Source organism: Hippichthys cyanospilos, chromosome 2, assembly GCF_059441005.1.
Source record: "Hippichthys cyanospilos isolate Australia breed blue-spotted pipefish chromosome 2, RoL_Hcya_1.0, whole genome shotgun sequence".
NCBI classification, from domain to species: domain Eukaryota; kingdom Metazoa; phylum Chordata; class Actinopteri; order Syngnathiformes; family Syngnathidae; genus Hippichthys; species Hippichthys cyanospilos.
This window is the reverse complement of record NC_142370.1, coordinates 22,763,844-22,778,777: the sequence shown is the minus strand read 5'-3', so window position 1 is coordinate 22,778,777 and position 14,934 is coordinate 22,763,844. Positions and strand designations below refer to the sequence as shown.

The 14,934-nt window shown below is 41.7% G+C and overlaps 1 protein-coding gene across 2 annotated transcripts in view; it reads right to left on the bottom strand.

The window, feature by feature from the left end:
* Positions 1–3,150: 3,150 nt before the first annotated feature.
* LOC148427865 (interleukin-1 receptor accessory protein-like 1) overlaps positions 3,151–14,934 on the bottom strand; it is a 122,225-nt gene continuing 110,441 nt past the window's right edge. For both annotated transcript variants that reach the window (XM_088408151.1, XM_088408150.1), the window contains 4 exons: positions 12,013–12,159; positions 11,042–11,212; positions 9,180–9,224; positions 3,151–7,055 (listed from right to left, as the gene is read on the bottom strand). In XM_088408151.1, coding sequence (XP_088264277.1) covers positions 6,328–7,055; positions 9,180–9,224; positions 11,042–11,212; positions 12,013–12,159 — 1,091 coding nt within the window. In that variant the 3' untranslated portion in view covers positions 3,151–6,327. The remainder of the gene's footprint in view (positions 7,056–9,179; positions 9,225–11,041; positions 11,213–12,012; positions 12,160–14,934) is intronic.

Sequence of the window (14,934 nt, the reverse complement as noted above, 5' to 3'; positions counted from 1 at the left end):
CACTTCCGCTGATTTTTTTCTTTTTCTCCCCCACTTGCCACCTTGTAAGTGTTGCCTTCAACTGATTACTTAGGATTAGATTATGCTGGATTTCGTGTAGCCCTTAAATTTGTGTTAGCTTCCCTTTTCCATTATTCTATTTCACATTTAGAGGACACATAATTAGGCCGGATAAAAGAAGAAATCTCTGCAACAACAACAAAAAATCTCCAGTGCAGACCACGGATAATCGTTAGTTTGACCTTGTGCGTGCAGTGATTTATTTGTTAGCTGCTTGCTTGTTTACCTTTGAAATGGAAGTGAACTAGACACTTGAGTTAGGGCTGCAGTTTCACACAAAAGACAACTGACACCCATGTGCGTTCTCGCTGTTCTATGAGCCCCTAATGAGCACAAGGGTGTCCTGTCCCTGCGTTATTCATGCAAGTAGGTTCAGAGGGACAGTCATAGGAGTGACACGGGCCTTTATATACTGCATGGGGTGACACGAGGGTGGCTAATCATGTTTGTTCATATGATTTCTTGAGTTGCACAAAGGCATGCTATAAGCACCGCCTTGGCCATAGTCATGGAACCGCAGTTGCATATGTAGCCGTTCTCTGAAACTAACTCTAGTTTGAAACTTTCCTTTGCAACTCTAAACTCAGTTTGAACCCAACTTTGAAACCCTGAAATTAGTTTGAGTTATGATACAATTGCATTTTAAATACGACTTGCGCAGATAGGGACAAATATGTAGTTACACAAGCGTAAAATGGCTTCAACAATGTGCTGAATGGTGCACATACTGTATATGGCAGGTGAAAAATGGATGAATAATGTGGGGCACAGGTGTCAAACTCCAGTCCTCGAGGGCCGGTATCCCGCATGTTTTCAAACCCTCTCTCAAAAACACTTTATTCAAATGATTAGAGTCCTTTTTTAAGGGTCTGCAGAACTAGGTCATAAGCTAATTTGAATCAGGTGTGTTGGAGAGAGACAGCCGAAAAACATGTAGAATTCCTGACCTTGGTGACTGGAGTTCGACACCTATTATCTAGGGCAAAGTCATCATTGTGGCCGGTGGCGACCGGGACCTGTGCAACACAGCTGGAGCACAATGTGAAGCTGGTAAGCAACTGTGTATGGCCTGGTTTACAGCTGTTGAACCAGGGTGGCAGTAGTTTATAGGGACAATGTGTAAGATTTAGACCGTTTTTTTCATTAAAGGACTGCAAGAGTTGCTGCATTTACCATTGTCTGTAGCTATTACAGACATATGGTAGCCTCCGGAGGAATGCCACCCCCATGTAATATTTAATACTAGACCTATGATTATATTGCAAACACATTTAATGGTAGGTTTTTGAAATTAATCATTTCGTTTATTACGTTTTCATGAAAAACTCTAAATCTTACACATTGTTCCTTTAATCAAAAGGCCTTACCATCTGAATGACAATGTTGATGCGGTTTTTTTTCCGCTGAATATCAGAGATGTAGAAAAGGCGTGTTTCAGAGATATGGACTTTTTATTATGGTGACCCTGAAGTGCGAAAACGAATAACGGAAAACGAGTTAATCACAAAGACAAAACGCCCCCCAAAATATTGTGGCAAGATGAAGAAACACGCGATGCTGTTCTAGTATACGTCTTTACTCTTCACTTGTCAACACAAATTTGGACAAACATTGTTCACATCATCATAGAAATAAAACACGAGGTCAAAGCTTCACAATCTCTTTCAACTTACCTACTGGGTGTGAGGCCAGGTCCTAATGCTCTCTACATTAAACATATATATACTTTTTTGCTGACGACTGATCCGGGGGGGGGCGCTGCGGTTATTTTGTTCCAATAGCCACGGTTCCATTAGATGGTTGGTAAAATAGTGTGTGATATTTCATCGTTGAGTTACGAGAAAATTATTGTAGCAAATGGATTTAGAAATGCGTATTTCAATCCACAAATGTGTAAAAAGAATCCCGAGTCCTAAGCACAGACACAATGCGTAAAAAGAATCCATGGAATCAGATGTGCTGTCCCCCACCTACTGCACCTGCGACAATGGATGGTACAGGCACCCACAAACCAGCGACCCTCGTAATGACAAGTAGCTATAGAAAATGGATGGATTAAAAATGAATCAAACTACTAGTTCTAGTACTTAAGGTTCCCCTGATGCTGGCTTATTTGATTTAAAATCAGTTCTGTTTTGCGGTCACTGTTTCTAAATTTCACTTAATGAATGGGCAAAGTTTAATTATACTGTCATTTATTACTTTTGATGGAAAAAAAACCCGCAGGTGTCTTTTTCCATGTTGGGTATGTCTATTTACCGGATCTGATACAAAACATACCCATGAGCGTTTAATAAAGATAAATCACAACAAAACTGCAACTATCAAAGCAATAATTCAGTGTCTCACTCATTGATGGTGGTACGATGGCTTGTGACTTTGGCTAGCGTCGTATCATACGACTTTAAAATTGTGTTGGGTTTACGAATTGAAGACTTGCGAGTGCAAAAAGCATTTTAATTACAAGTCTCATTTGCAGTTATGACCACACGAGACACTACTTCACGCCTTTGAATGAATCTATCCTTTGGGTTGGTGGATCTTGAGCCTTTGGCTTTAATTTGAAGATTGAAACGATGGCTAACACTGTGACGTCACGCCGAGCTACCGGGCAAAGAAAGCCGATCCGCGAGTCATTCGCATTTTCTGCGTAAAAACAGAAGAAAAAAAATGGCCGATTTGAACGCGAACTGAAAGCCAAAAAGAAGATTTCAATACCTCACCAGGCATCAATCTTAAGGGTAATATATGCACATTTTTAGTGATGCTAAAATGACGCTTTTGTGGGCCTATTGTGGCGGACTACGTGGAAAGAGGCATCATTTTGGAACGTTTCTGTAACAGCTAGTGACCTCTGCTGACACTGCTGTTGGTTTGAAAAGAGAAAATCTCTCTGAATTAGTCTTGATGCACACATGAACGCTGAAGTGGAATCATTACCAACAAAAAAATGTACAGTGGACCCCCGCTATAGGAAATGTATCCGTTCTGGGGTTGGGATCGTAAGGCAGTCACATCCTTCAAATCCTTGGATTGATATAATTAATAAGCTAGTGTTTCTTCCCACCCGCACACACATACACACACGACTTGGACTGTGTAACTCCAAATGTGTTTTATTAATACCATACTCTCTTCTCAAGTACAAGACAGATACATGATAGAAAATAACCCAGAAAGACAAGAGACCATTGACTCTCCGCTGTAGTGAAAGTGCCTGTAATGAATTCTGTGCTATATATTGTTTACTCATCTTCATGATAGGCATCATCACCACAAATATTCAACATCATATAAAAATGGGTGTCCACTTACAACATGTATTGCCGTAACTGGACTTTTAAGCTTGACCCAAACGACCGCTGCTAAGTGATGCCCTGGGGAGATTATTAATATGGCTCGATTGTCTTCTTAATATATAAAATTGACATTGCATTTTGACAGTGCTAAGTATCTCTCTCTCTCACAAACACACACACATACACGCACACGCAAAATACACTCCTCTGCTACTGCATCATTCAATCTCTCTCCCAAGTACACAAAGGCAGGTCCTGTTGGAACGCTTGAATCCCAGTGAAACAGGCAAAGCGTCTTTACTGGTCTATACGCCAATGGGCACATGTCATCTGGGAGCAGAGGAAACATTTGATGTTGTCATTTACCTGTACAATCACATACTTTTTGCTGTTTTAGTGTGTTCTAACACACAAACCTGAGTGAATCTCCTCAAATGACATAACTGATTTCAAAGTGGCTTGGGGTAACTTGTTGAAAACATACACAAAACATGGATACGAGTACTACTCCATAATTTGACGACCGCCGAGGCCCAGATGTATCTTTCAATTGTTAAATATGAATAATCCCAAGATATTTCCGACGAGTCTACGCGTTAACTTTTACAAGCGTGTAAAGCAGCTTGGAAGCGTTCTATGTAAAACAACTCGAATCCTGACCTCAACCCACCAAGAAGAGTGAAGCTGTTAAATTATATCTACAAAAGAGGAACACGCTCAATATTTTGTTCCATCACCACCTCCTGTGGGGGCATATACATACAGTATTTAATAAGGGGACACTTCCTGCGCAGGAGTCAGATGGTTCCTGCCCCCCCCACCCCCCCGAAAAAGACAAGTTGCAGTCATAACACAGCTGCATTCCCACTTTTTGCACACAGAATACAGAGAACACACAACATCATCCTGAGTTGGGAGGCCTTTTAAGGCCCTTTTGTTTGCACTACTGAAGAACTGACATCGGTCCGGCCGGCGAAAGGGAATGACGCTCAAACGGCAGAGCCGTCATACAGGGAGCGAAAGATGGCTTAGCCCTGGTCCGACTGGAGGAACCGCATGAAGCAAATGCTTTGATTGATGTTGTGACTCCTCCTTTTCAACGGCATTGTTGCATCAAGGTGCCGCTAGTGTCAAAATCCGCCCTATCAATGATGGAAATACACACCGTGCAAGTCTTCACTAGCTTTGTTGTTTGAATGACCTTGACCCTCAACAGTCATTCCGACTGTAAGGATAGACGGATACCGCTGAAACAAGACACATGCAACGTTGCTGACGAGTAATGCGCGGGTCGAGGAAAAGTGTCAAATTTTTGTGGGACTCTGGATAGAAATCCTGAGACAAGACTATGCTTTCAAAGTGTGAGTCATTAAAGCATTACCCAACAATTGTAACATCTGTCTGGCCCTAGCAGACTCTTCTGAGGTACATTGGCTGCTAAAACGACACAACATACAGTAAGGTGGCCTAAGACTTTCAAACCTTTATATACTCTTTGCAAAGTAAGATATACAGTCAAACACACATCAGAGGGGGTGAGCTACACCCTCTGAATTAGTACCTCTGTCACGCATTGTTACAAAAATAGACTCTTCATAAAATAATAGACAATTTAAACACTCTGCGATATAATCATTTGTTAGAGGAAATAAGTCGGTGTTATCTCAAAGAAAACAGCGATGAAAGTCTATAGCACCGTCATTTCCAGGTACCACAGCCATCCATTATGGGGATTTGTGACTCCTGAGTGTGTGTTCTTTTCAGTGGTCGGAGCAGCTGAGACTTTGCTCCTAGAGATTCATCCCAGCACCAGTAATGTGCCGGCACCCGTTATCGATCCACGAACTAACATGTGATACGTTTCACAAGCTTCAGAAAAAGCTAACAAACAACCCCCCCACCCCCAGATGACAATGTCATCAATAAAAAGAAATGCTACAAAGAATTACAAACACTATGTACATGACCCTGTTTTCCAGCATTTTCCCAGCAATGTTGGCTGGAGTTGGCTTAAGTTATGTGAGTTTTACAGGCATGGCGCAAAACAGTTGTTCTTTTTTTCCCATTTGTTGATCAGCGCAACCAAACAAACCATGTATCATTTGTTCCACTTCCATCTGGCTATCAAGGAAAAACAACTTCCTGTTTTTTGGTCTTACACAAAACAAGAAAAATACATTGGAGGCTCAGGTGAAAACTTAACATTTAAAAACGGACAAGAGCATTAGAGCTAGTCTTTATTCAAATACTCACGTTCACATAACCCGGACGTTTGGTAAAGAGCATCAGACAAACGCTGTTAGCTACCACTGGCGCTACAATCAGTTCACGAGCCATCAAATGGCCCAATAGCCATATTATATCATGAACAAATGTGTTTGAAATGTTTAGTTCTGCTTCCATTGTGTCTGTCTGGAAAGAAGTTATTTTGCTGCAGTCAGAACAAGTTTGTAATTATACAGTATATGAACATATACAGTTACTCATAGATCATACATAGAAAGAAGAATGGAAATAAAGGCCACGTTGAAATGTTTTAGCTACACATGGATCCAAACTAACGGGTTGAATGTTGGTCTCCAAGCGGCGATCTGTGATCACCTTTGCCAACTTTTGATCATGCACCTTGCAATTCCTGTGAAACAATTACTCCAACGAATGATATTTGGAGGATTGTCATGCTATAATATGGCTGATGCATCATTTGATGAGCCGCGGTCATAGTCCCGCCTGTTGACCATGGCTCCCAAGCTAACTATCTAAAAATGCTCACTTCCAACCGTCTCGACTGCATAAAGCTGGCAAATATTCAAATGTAATCTTGTGGCACCTTTTTTGATTTTGCTGTCAAATCGAAATGGGAAACATCTTGCACTTTTTATGTTCCATATTTTTTGAAGTCGCCAATTTCAAATGGAAAGAGCGAATGATACATGGTACCCTGTCTCCTGGATGAGTTTGACCTGTGTCACCAGATGACGCTGGATATGCTGGTCTCTCGGGGCAGAAGCGGCAGCATGGCGTTGTTGCCGTGGCCTTCCTCGAAACTCTGCTGCCTCGGCGACTTGGATTGCGGCCGCTGTCCATTCAAGAGCGTCATGGGGATGTTGCAGTACGTATGCTGGTTTCGGCCAGAGGATAGGTGCGGGAGAGTGCCCCCCGGTGGCATTTGATAGTCATAACTGCGGTAGAAGTGTTTCTGTCTCATCTGGGTATGATAGGAATTGTGGAAGTTGGAGCGCAAGTTGGGGCGCGCTGTGGCCATGGTGGCGGAGGTGGCAGCCGCCATGGACATGGCCGACACCGCCCGAAGCTCGCCAAAGGGCCCCGGCTCGCTCACATCCAGAACTTGCTCGTGGGAAATGCTCAGGGGCTCGATGCGCTTGAAGGGCATCTCGTAGACCAGCTGCTTCCAGAACTTGGAGTCCAACTTGTTGCTGGCCGCACCGCGCCATTTGATGACTGTCAAGGTTTTAATGATGTGTTTGAGGGCCTCCACCTCCTGGTAGTTCATGATGCCGCGCAGCTCGGCGCACTCGATGATTATGACCTTAATAGCCCCGGTCGCCAGCATATTGCGCAGACGCGTTTCTAACTCAAAGATGCTCCACCCCCTCCGCATCACGTAGCTGGGCGTCAACACGATGATGAGCCGCTTGCTCTGGTCCACGCAGCGTGCAACATCCTCGATGTAAGCTGCATGCACAACACACACCAACACTCGATCACTTGCTGGAAGCTAGAGCAGCTTTGGGAATGCTATTTGCACGATTCTTTTCTCCTTTTTTCTGTTTAGGAAGTAGGGATGTCAGAAATGAAACAATGGAAATATCGAACCGTTTGGAATCAAATAATTCAGAAAGTAACTCGAGCTTTTGGAACGTTCGAAAGCTCTCCCATAGTGACATCTAGTGGCTAGATGTAAGACATCGAATTCAAACGGAACACTGATGTCAGCATCCCGGTAGAGAAAGTACGACTATTTTACGTATGGACTGGCCTATATTTTTAGGTTGAATGTGTTTAAGTTATTTATTTTTGCTCTATTTTTTTTATATCTCGAATATACTCAAAAAGACATGTAGAGGAAAAACACACCCTATAAAAGAATGATTGTGTTACAGTCTTACATTTGTTTGAATTCCACTTGTTTGGATGTTACAGCACCACAACGCCACACCTCCAATGCGGTGGGTATGACTGGCTGGGTGAATGATTGCGTCAATGAAAATTAAAAAAAACAAAACAAAAACACACTTTGCTGTCAAGTTTGTCTTTCTACTTCCCCCTGATACAATTACATTTACTAGGCATTTCTATATGGTGTAATGGTAATGTATTTATTATTTAAGAAAAGTGATCACACGATCACCGTTCGTTTGGAAGACAACGCTCGAAACCATCGACTGGGCGCTATGTAACGCCAACAGTCACGTGACATCGTCCTTGTACAGTCTTTGGAACACTGTTGATATTCACGTTACTCACATTACCAGACACGCTTTGCCTGAGGGGAAAATCGTCCTCTTGTGTGATTTTCAGTAAGCATTTCTAGCAATAGGAGGGGACCAAAAAGCTGTCACAATTTTGAAAAACACAAAATGTTGATTATAGTACAGAATAATATTCAAACTGAGGAACTGAGGGCAATCAGTCTTCAGTTCTTGAGATCCCAAGATTGTACGGAGGGATGGAACAGACAATGTGGACTCAAGATTTCTGATTGGCGTTTGAACATATTTGCAAATTGAGTGTTGAGTGCTTGTCAATATCCTGTGGCCATATATATATATATATATATATATATATATATATATATATATATATATATATAAGTATGTGACATTTCCTGAACATATTTTGAAATGTGGTTTTAATTTGCCGGGTCGCGCTGCATTTCCGTTTCCTGTTTTGAGTTCTCCGTGAGTCATTCGGCTTATAACAATATTAATTCAACTATATAAAACACTTGAATGTATTTGCAAATATGTTTTGCTGGTCATATTTTAATTCCACCGTGGTAGTACCAGAGGTGGAAAACTTTTTTATTTTGCTGGTCAGACATTTGTCATTCATCAAAGCCCCACCCCCTTTCCGTCGTCGTTGGTCTGTCTTTTTTTTTTTAAGCCAGACGAAATTGTAATTGTCAATCCGTCGGTGTATTTTTGCCAACTATTCCGCCACCACTAGAGGGCAAAATTTGCCTTTTCTTTCCCAACTGGTCCAACATTCATCAGGTGCTGGTCTACTTCTGCCTACACTCGCACTCATTTTTTTTTCCTGTTTTTGTGCTTACACTACTATAAACATGCAGCAACATAGTTGAATGACAATCATGCAAATCAGTTGAATTATTGTTAAATAAGCAAAAAGTGGCGTGGCGGACTAACGGGCATCTAAGGTCATGTCTACCCTGACAATTACAACAACGAATGAAAATTGCAATTCCGACATTTTTATAATTTGCTTTTTTTAATTTAATTTGTTTTAAGCATTCCCGATGAAGCTGATGATGTGCCAACTCCGGGTAGTACCATGCTTCCATAAGAGTTAGTCATTTTGATACGCTAATAAGTTGCTAAGGCCATTTTTACAGGCTAATTCCAGCTATTAGTCTCAGTATTTTTTATTATGTCTCATCTTCAGTTCGTTTCCCGGACCTTGAAGTTCCAATGCTGATAGTGAACCCTTTTCACTATCTCGTCAAAAGTCTCTGCGCTAGCTCGCTAGCTAGCCCCAATAGTTGGATTTCTTTTTGTGCCCATCCAACACATTTGATCGTCCGGCGACCACACAAAAAAAACTAAGAGAAAGAAGTACCTCTAAGCAGTCTGGTGTCATCTTGGAAATGATCACTGGTGAAACCTGAACATGAATATTCAACATTGAAAAGGTCATGAGTAAGTAAATCTGTAGTCAACACAAACAACGCTGTCGATGTGTTGTGCATCGGCTGCAAGCGAGGGCATGCCATGAAGCAGGGCTGATCGATCGCCTGAGATTCACTATGGAGTGTGATGCATAAAAAAAGCAGAGGAGTGTCCAGTACCCCAACCTTCTGAAAACTGGCATACATGTTAGACAATCAATTAAAACGGACGATGACTCTGAACCCAACAAATTATATATTTTTTGTTACCAGACAAACATCAAGACAAAATTACTGTTAACTCAATTGAAATAGAGTAAATGACACAAACTGATTGAAAATTACGTTGAAAATCACATGGGAAAATATCTAAACCAATAGTTATCCTATAGGCTCTCCTAAATAAGCAATCATTATAGGAATTAAAGTCTTCATCTTTCCTGCCATACTTGACATATTGTGTGGAGTTAATACTTAACAAAACAAACACTCAGTCGATTAAACTGCAGATATTTCTTCTATTTCTTTATTTGGGCCATATACTTTTTGTATAATTCACTTATACATTTACTGGCTAACAATGTTTATACAAAGAGAGCAAGATGGACGTCTTCCTACTTCTTTTAAACGTATACATTGCACTGAGCTAATGTGGATTGATTTTTTTCAGAGTTTGTTTACCTTGATGAAATTTTTGTTTGTAAGTTCACTAAAAATCAATCAAGCAGTCAATTCATCTCAATCAAACCATTATTCTTTGCTGCATGCGAGGAAAAAGAGCTGAGCGCTGCCCCGAATCCTAACAAACGGCTATTTATTGAGGTTTCCTTTAATAAATTTGATAAAACAGTGTATCCCAAAGCATTTGGATATAATCTCAGTCACCGTACACCGTTATCTCTAAAAACTCTTAAGAACCCAAGCGCTTCCAAATTTAGCTCCCGACAGAAAATGCTTTACTGAGATGAGCGAGATCACGTCAGCATTGAAGCTTGTCCACAAGAGGGCGCCAAAGCTTTAATTATAAGAAAATCGATGTCCTGTGAGCGTGAAGGCAATTTTTTTTTCCGATTCACCGAGGATTGGTTCTGGAAAACGTTAATAGGCGTGGGAACACTGCAATGGCATTTTGTAATTGGATTTAATCCAACACTGTACAACAGAGGGCGACCAAACTCCACTTTCCCCATATTCGAGCCACCACATATTCAAAGTCAAAATGTCTGTCCTTTGAATGTCAAACACGATTAGAGACGGTGCTGAGCAACGGACGACAGGCGCAAGCACGATGATGGCATTCAAGTCTATCAGAGGTAAGCGGGTAATAAGTGGTGTCCTCTCTGGGTTTGACATGGCCTGATTAGGGTCTAGAAGAATGTTTGAAAACATGCACATGCAGCATGCAGTGAGAAAGAACTGGATCAGGGACCATGGGCGGGGTCAGGGCAGCTGCGGCTTTCTGCTCCTTGACATGGCTATGCCATCACGTTGCTTTTTAAATTTTATTTTATTTATGTTTTTTTTGCTGGCAGTCATGCTATTTGTCGTTCACTTAAAGTCACATCTCGTCAGATTTCTTTTCTTTTTGGGAAGGTTTTCAAATAATAAGTAATGAGAATAAAAAAAAAAAAAAAAATGAACCCATTGAGAGCAGGAGCCCTCCATGGTCTCCATCCATTTGAGCTCTTTTCTGACGAAACTTGCCGGGCCACTTTTGATAGAACAGCGTATCAAAAGAGAAAACACACCGCGGCACCAGTGTGCAGACGCCAAGCCACGCAACACGACACGACGTGACAAAGGGAGAGCTTACTTCCTGTGGGGATCAAGTCCCTGTCTGGAATGAAGAGTTTATACCCATAATGCTTCTCCAGCACGTCAGGCAAGATCTCCAGGGCAAAGCGCTCTTCCTCTCGAGTTTCCTGGCTCCACTGGTCGGGGTCGACTTTTGTGTAAGACAGGTAGGCGTCATAGTCTTTGTTTTCTGGAAGAGCATATGCACATGCACATCTGGAAGAGCTCAACAATGTCCCCCTACGTCAGATGAAAAACACAATTCCCTTTGGGGTCCCCAAACTACACTCATGTGGGATTTACCCTTGTAATCAGAAAATGGTTGGCCTAATTTCATTATGGCTTCATTTACTGGTGCACGTCACTCTGTGCCCAACGGCATTGAGCTGCATAAGGGTACTTGCGAGGGGAGGCCAACCAATGATAATCAACTATCCTCAGGAGTTGACACCAAGGACCTCCATAGGACATGTTACGGCGGTACTGGCACTTGTGCATTCGAGATGGGGAGGTTTGAGGGTATGGGGGTGCTGTATTTGCAAATGTGCAGAGAGCCCACGGTTACAGAGTGAACTCTTGACCTTGTAGCGGTAGGCACCAGCTAATGCGAAGGCGTAATATGTGCCGTATCTCCAGGTGCCGTTAGGTTCAACGAACCAAAGCACAAGTCACTCCAAAAGCACGCATTAACTATGAAGCAAGGTGAACTTTTGAGGACTTTGTTTTGCCATTGTTATGCCATTGATCATATTATGGTCTATTTGAAATGAAATTCTTTTAAATCTATTTTTATAATTTATTATGGGCTTGTTTGCCAAGCTTTCCTGGATGAGTTGAATGTCATTGTTTTCAGTTAAAAAAATGATTAACAAAATCCTGAGAGTCTCACTCTAGAGAACCACAATCAAGTTTTTTTGCTGAAAGCCTTTGGATGCAATGAGGCCAAAAGTGCATGTGCTGCGGATGTAGCTTTACACAAATTCCTCTTACCTCCATCTAAATCCTCACTGCCGAAGTGGTTCCTGTAGAAGAGCATGAGCTCAATCCGGTAACACTTGTAAAGTGTCACCAGGCAGATGAGCAGCATCAGGATGGCCCCCAGACCGCCGGCCAGTTCCACTGTGTACATAAGCTCGGCTGAGAGGGAAAGTATGGAGAGACAAATTCATTTCGGGTCTGTTACCAAGCCTGGAGTGGCTAATCTGGAGCCGCGGGAAAAAAAATCCCTAAGGGCTGTACTCCCATTTGGATAAACTATTTCGGGTCTTGAAGTGCAGTTTTGTTTTGAAATCATCAAAGTGCCTTCTGTTAATATGCCTAATAATACATCTGGAGTGGTGTCAATTGCTTTCAAATACAGTGCAATGAAAAATGATTCCCCTCCATCATTTCTGTTTTTTTTGTATATTTATCACGCGCAACTTATTGGTGTCCTGAGGTGAAATTAGCAGGATTTTATTGTCTTCAGGAGAACCAAAACTCTTGATTTAAAAAAAATAAAAAACATCAGACAAAAAGAGACACTGATCTGGGACACAAGGAAACACCAAAAATATAACCAAATCTAATACCAATAAACCCAAACCAAACACACGCAACTTATTGTGTCAAGGTTTGGTGTTCTTGAAGGGAAATTAGCAGGATTTTATTGTCTTCAATAAGACCTTTGAACTGTGAGGCGGACGCTGCGCCACCGAGCCGCCCGAGAACCAAATTTCTTGATTTAAAAAAAAAAAATGGTGTTCAGTAGAACATTTAGCAAGTCTTACAGTGTCTTGATGCCCTGCTGTTATCAACGAGCTGCATCATTGTCCCAATGATCTTGAAATTGCGCATGCAAGCATTGTTTAAGAGATGCACTGTTGCACTGGACATCTTTGCAGCAGTTTTATGTGTGTCGCAATCACCAAGTGGTTAACTCATTCACAAGAAAAGTACGTGACAGCCTCTCGCCATTACTTCCGCGTTGCGAGCGTTTGCTCACCGCGCCTATTTATTTTGCGCATGCTCAGACTTCAACACACATAATTACGTGCACGTATCCACGCACGCTCCCAAAGAATCATGTAACATGGCTTTGCAAGAAACATAAACGTCTTCACAATATGTTCAACATGCACCCTGACAAGAGAAAGTGGTGAAGAATTCCTTTTTTTTTTTTGTTTTAAATTACTGAGACAAGTGAACTCAACATTTTCATACTTGGATTGAAGAAGCAAAGGCACACAAAGCGGCCTCGACGTCAGTCAAGAAACTCAGTGAGTCCCAACCGATAACTCAATTAATGAATCCATCTCTAGGAAATGTCTTGCTGTCAATGTTGAGTCTTTTCACATTGTGTTTTGTAATTGTTCAGTTACTTGTGTTGCACAAAAAGGTTATTTTTTCAAACATATTTTTGCATCCATTTTTTTTCACTTAATGTATTTTCTAGTCTTTTTTTTTTTCACTTCATGTATTTTTGGTCAGATTTGGTCATCGTCCTCTGTCTTGACAACACACAAAGACACCTTAGCTTTTCACTCATGTGCAATGGTCACTCTACTCCGGGGAGGACAAAGAGATGGGGGTTTCAATGATGTTGCCGGTTGTAGCGGCCAATGTAGGTTCTTAGTCCAAGGTTTTCTTTGTTTGTCAATCGTGTGCTTATAATTTATGTTCACAATGTGTAAGCAGTAGCACACTACCATGTGCAGTTGTGGAATAACATGTTCAATGACCAATACAAACATGTGTGTTCTTAGTCCAATATTTTCTTGTTTTGTAAATTGTGTGCTTATAATTAGTGTTCACAATATGAAAGCACACTACCATGCGCTGTTGCATAACAACCTGTTCAAGGGCTCATAATTTCTCAGCTGCAGCGCAATTGACTTTAATTCATATATATATATATATATATATATATATATGATTTTTTTTTTGTTACACTGACAGCAAGTGTATACAAATTATTTTACATTTTCAAGGTCAAGGCCAGCTCATTTGAATGTTTGATAAAACTTGTCAAACAAATAATTGTCTGATGTTGTTGCAATTTTATGCTCGGTCTTCCGGGAGGGACTCAGTATCGAGCCGCCGCTCCCCCGCGTTGAGAGGAGGAGCCAGTTGAGGTGGTTCGGGCATCTGGTTAGGATACCTCCCGGGTGAGGTGCTCCAAGCATGTCCCACCGGAAAGAGGCCCTGGGGACGACCCCAGACTCGCTGGAGGGACTATGTCTCTCAGCCCGCCTGGGAAAACCTGGGGAGCTGGACGGAGTGGCCTGGGGGAGGGAAGTCAAGGCTCCCCTGCTTAGGCTGCTACCCCCGCGACCCCACCCAAGATGAGCTAATGGATGGGTGGGTGGATTGAATCATGTCAACCCCAAGTGTGTTTGCATATACAGTAAAGCTCCTCTGCAACAAAACCTGCATGTGCAAAAATATACCAGAGTGTGAAAAAAAAAATCCACGCATTGAAGCCTTTCCCTTTTTCTTACTTCCCCACATAATGAAAAATTCCGGTTGCCTAACATGAATGTTTTTTCTGCATTTGCCTTGCACTGAAATTCACTACAGAGAAAACAAGCCTGCAGCAAAAGTCTAGCTCGGTTTATGCATGACGCACCAGCACACGTTTTGCAGCACTTAATTTATACTCTGAGCAGCTTTCCCTCGCAGTCAGACAATCTTCTCCCATACTATAGGTGGCAGTAAATGGAATTACAGCAAACAAGCAACACTACTCTTTAACAGAGGTAGAGAATCTTAATAGATTAAAACGATCTAAATTCTTCCAAGCGTTTTTTAAAAGACCAACCAAAACTACTGGGAAACCTAAACTAGCAAACACAACTATGGCCGACATAGAATGAATATAATTAGTCCAGCTGGAACCTGAATAAGGGCCGCCCAGATCCCAGTTCAGTATCT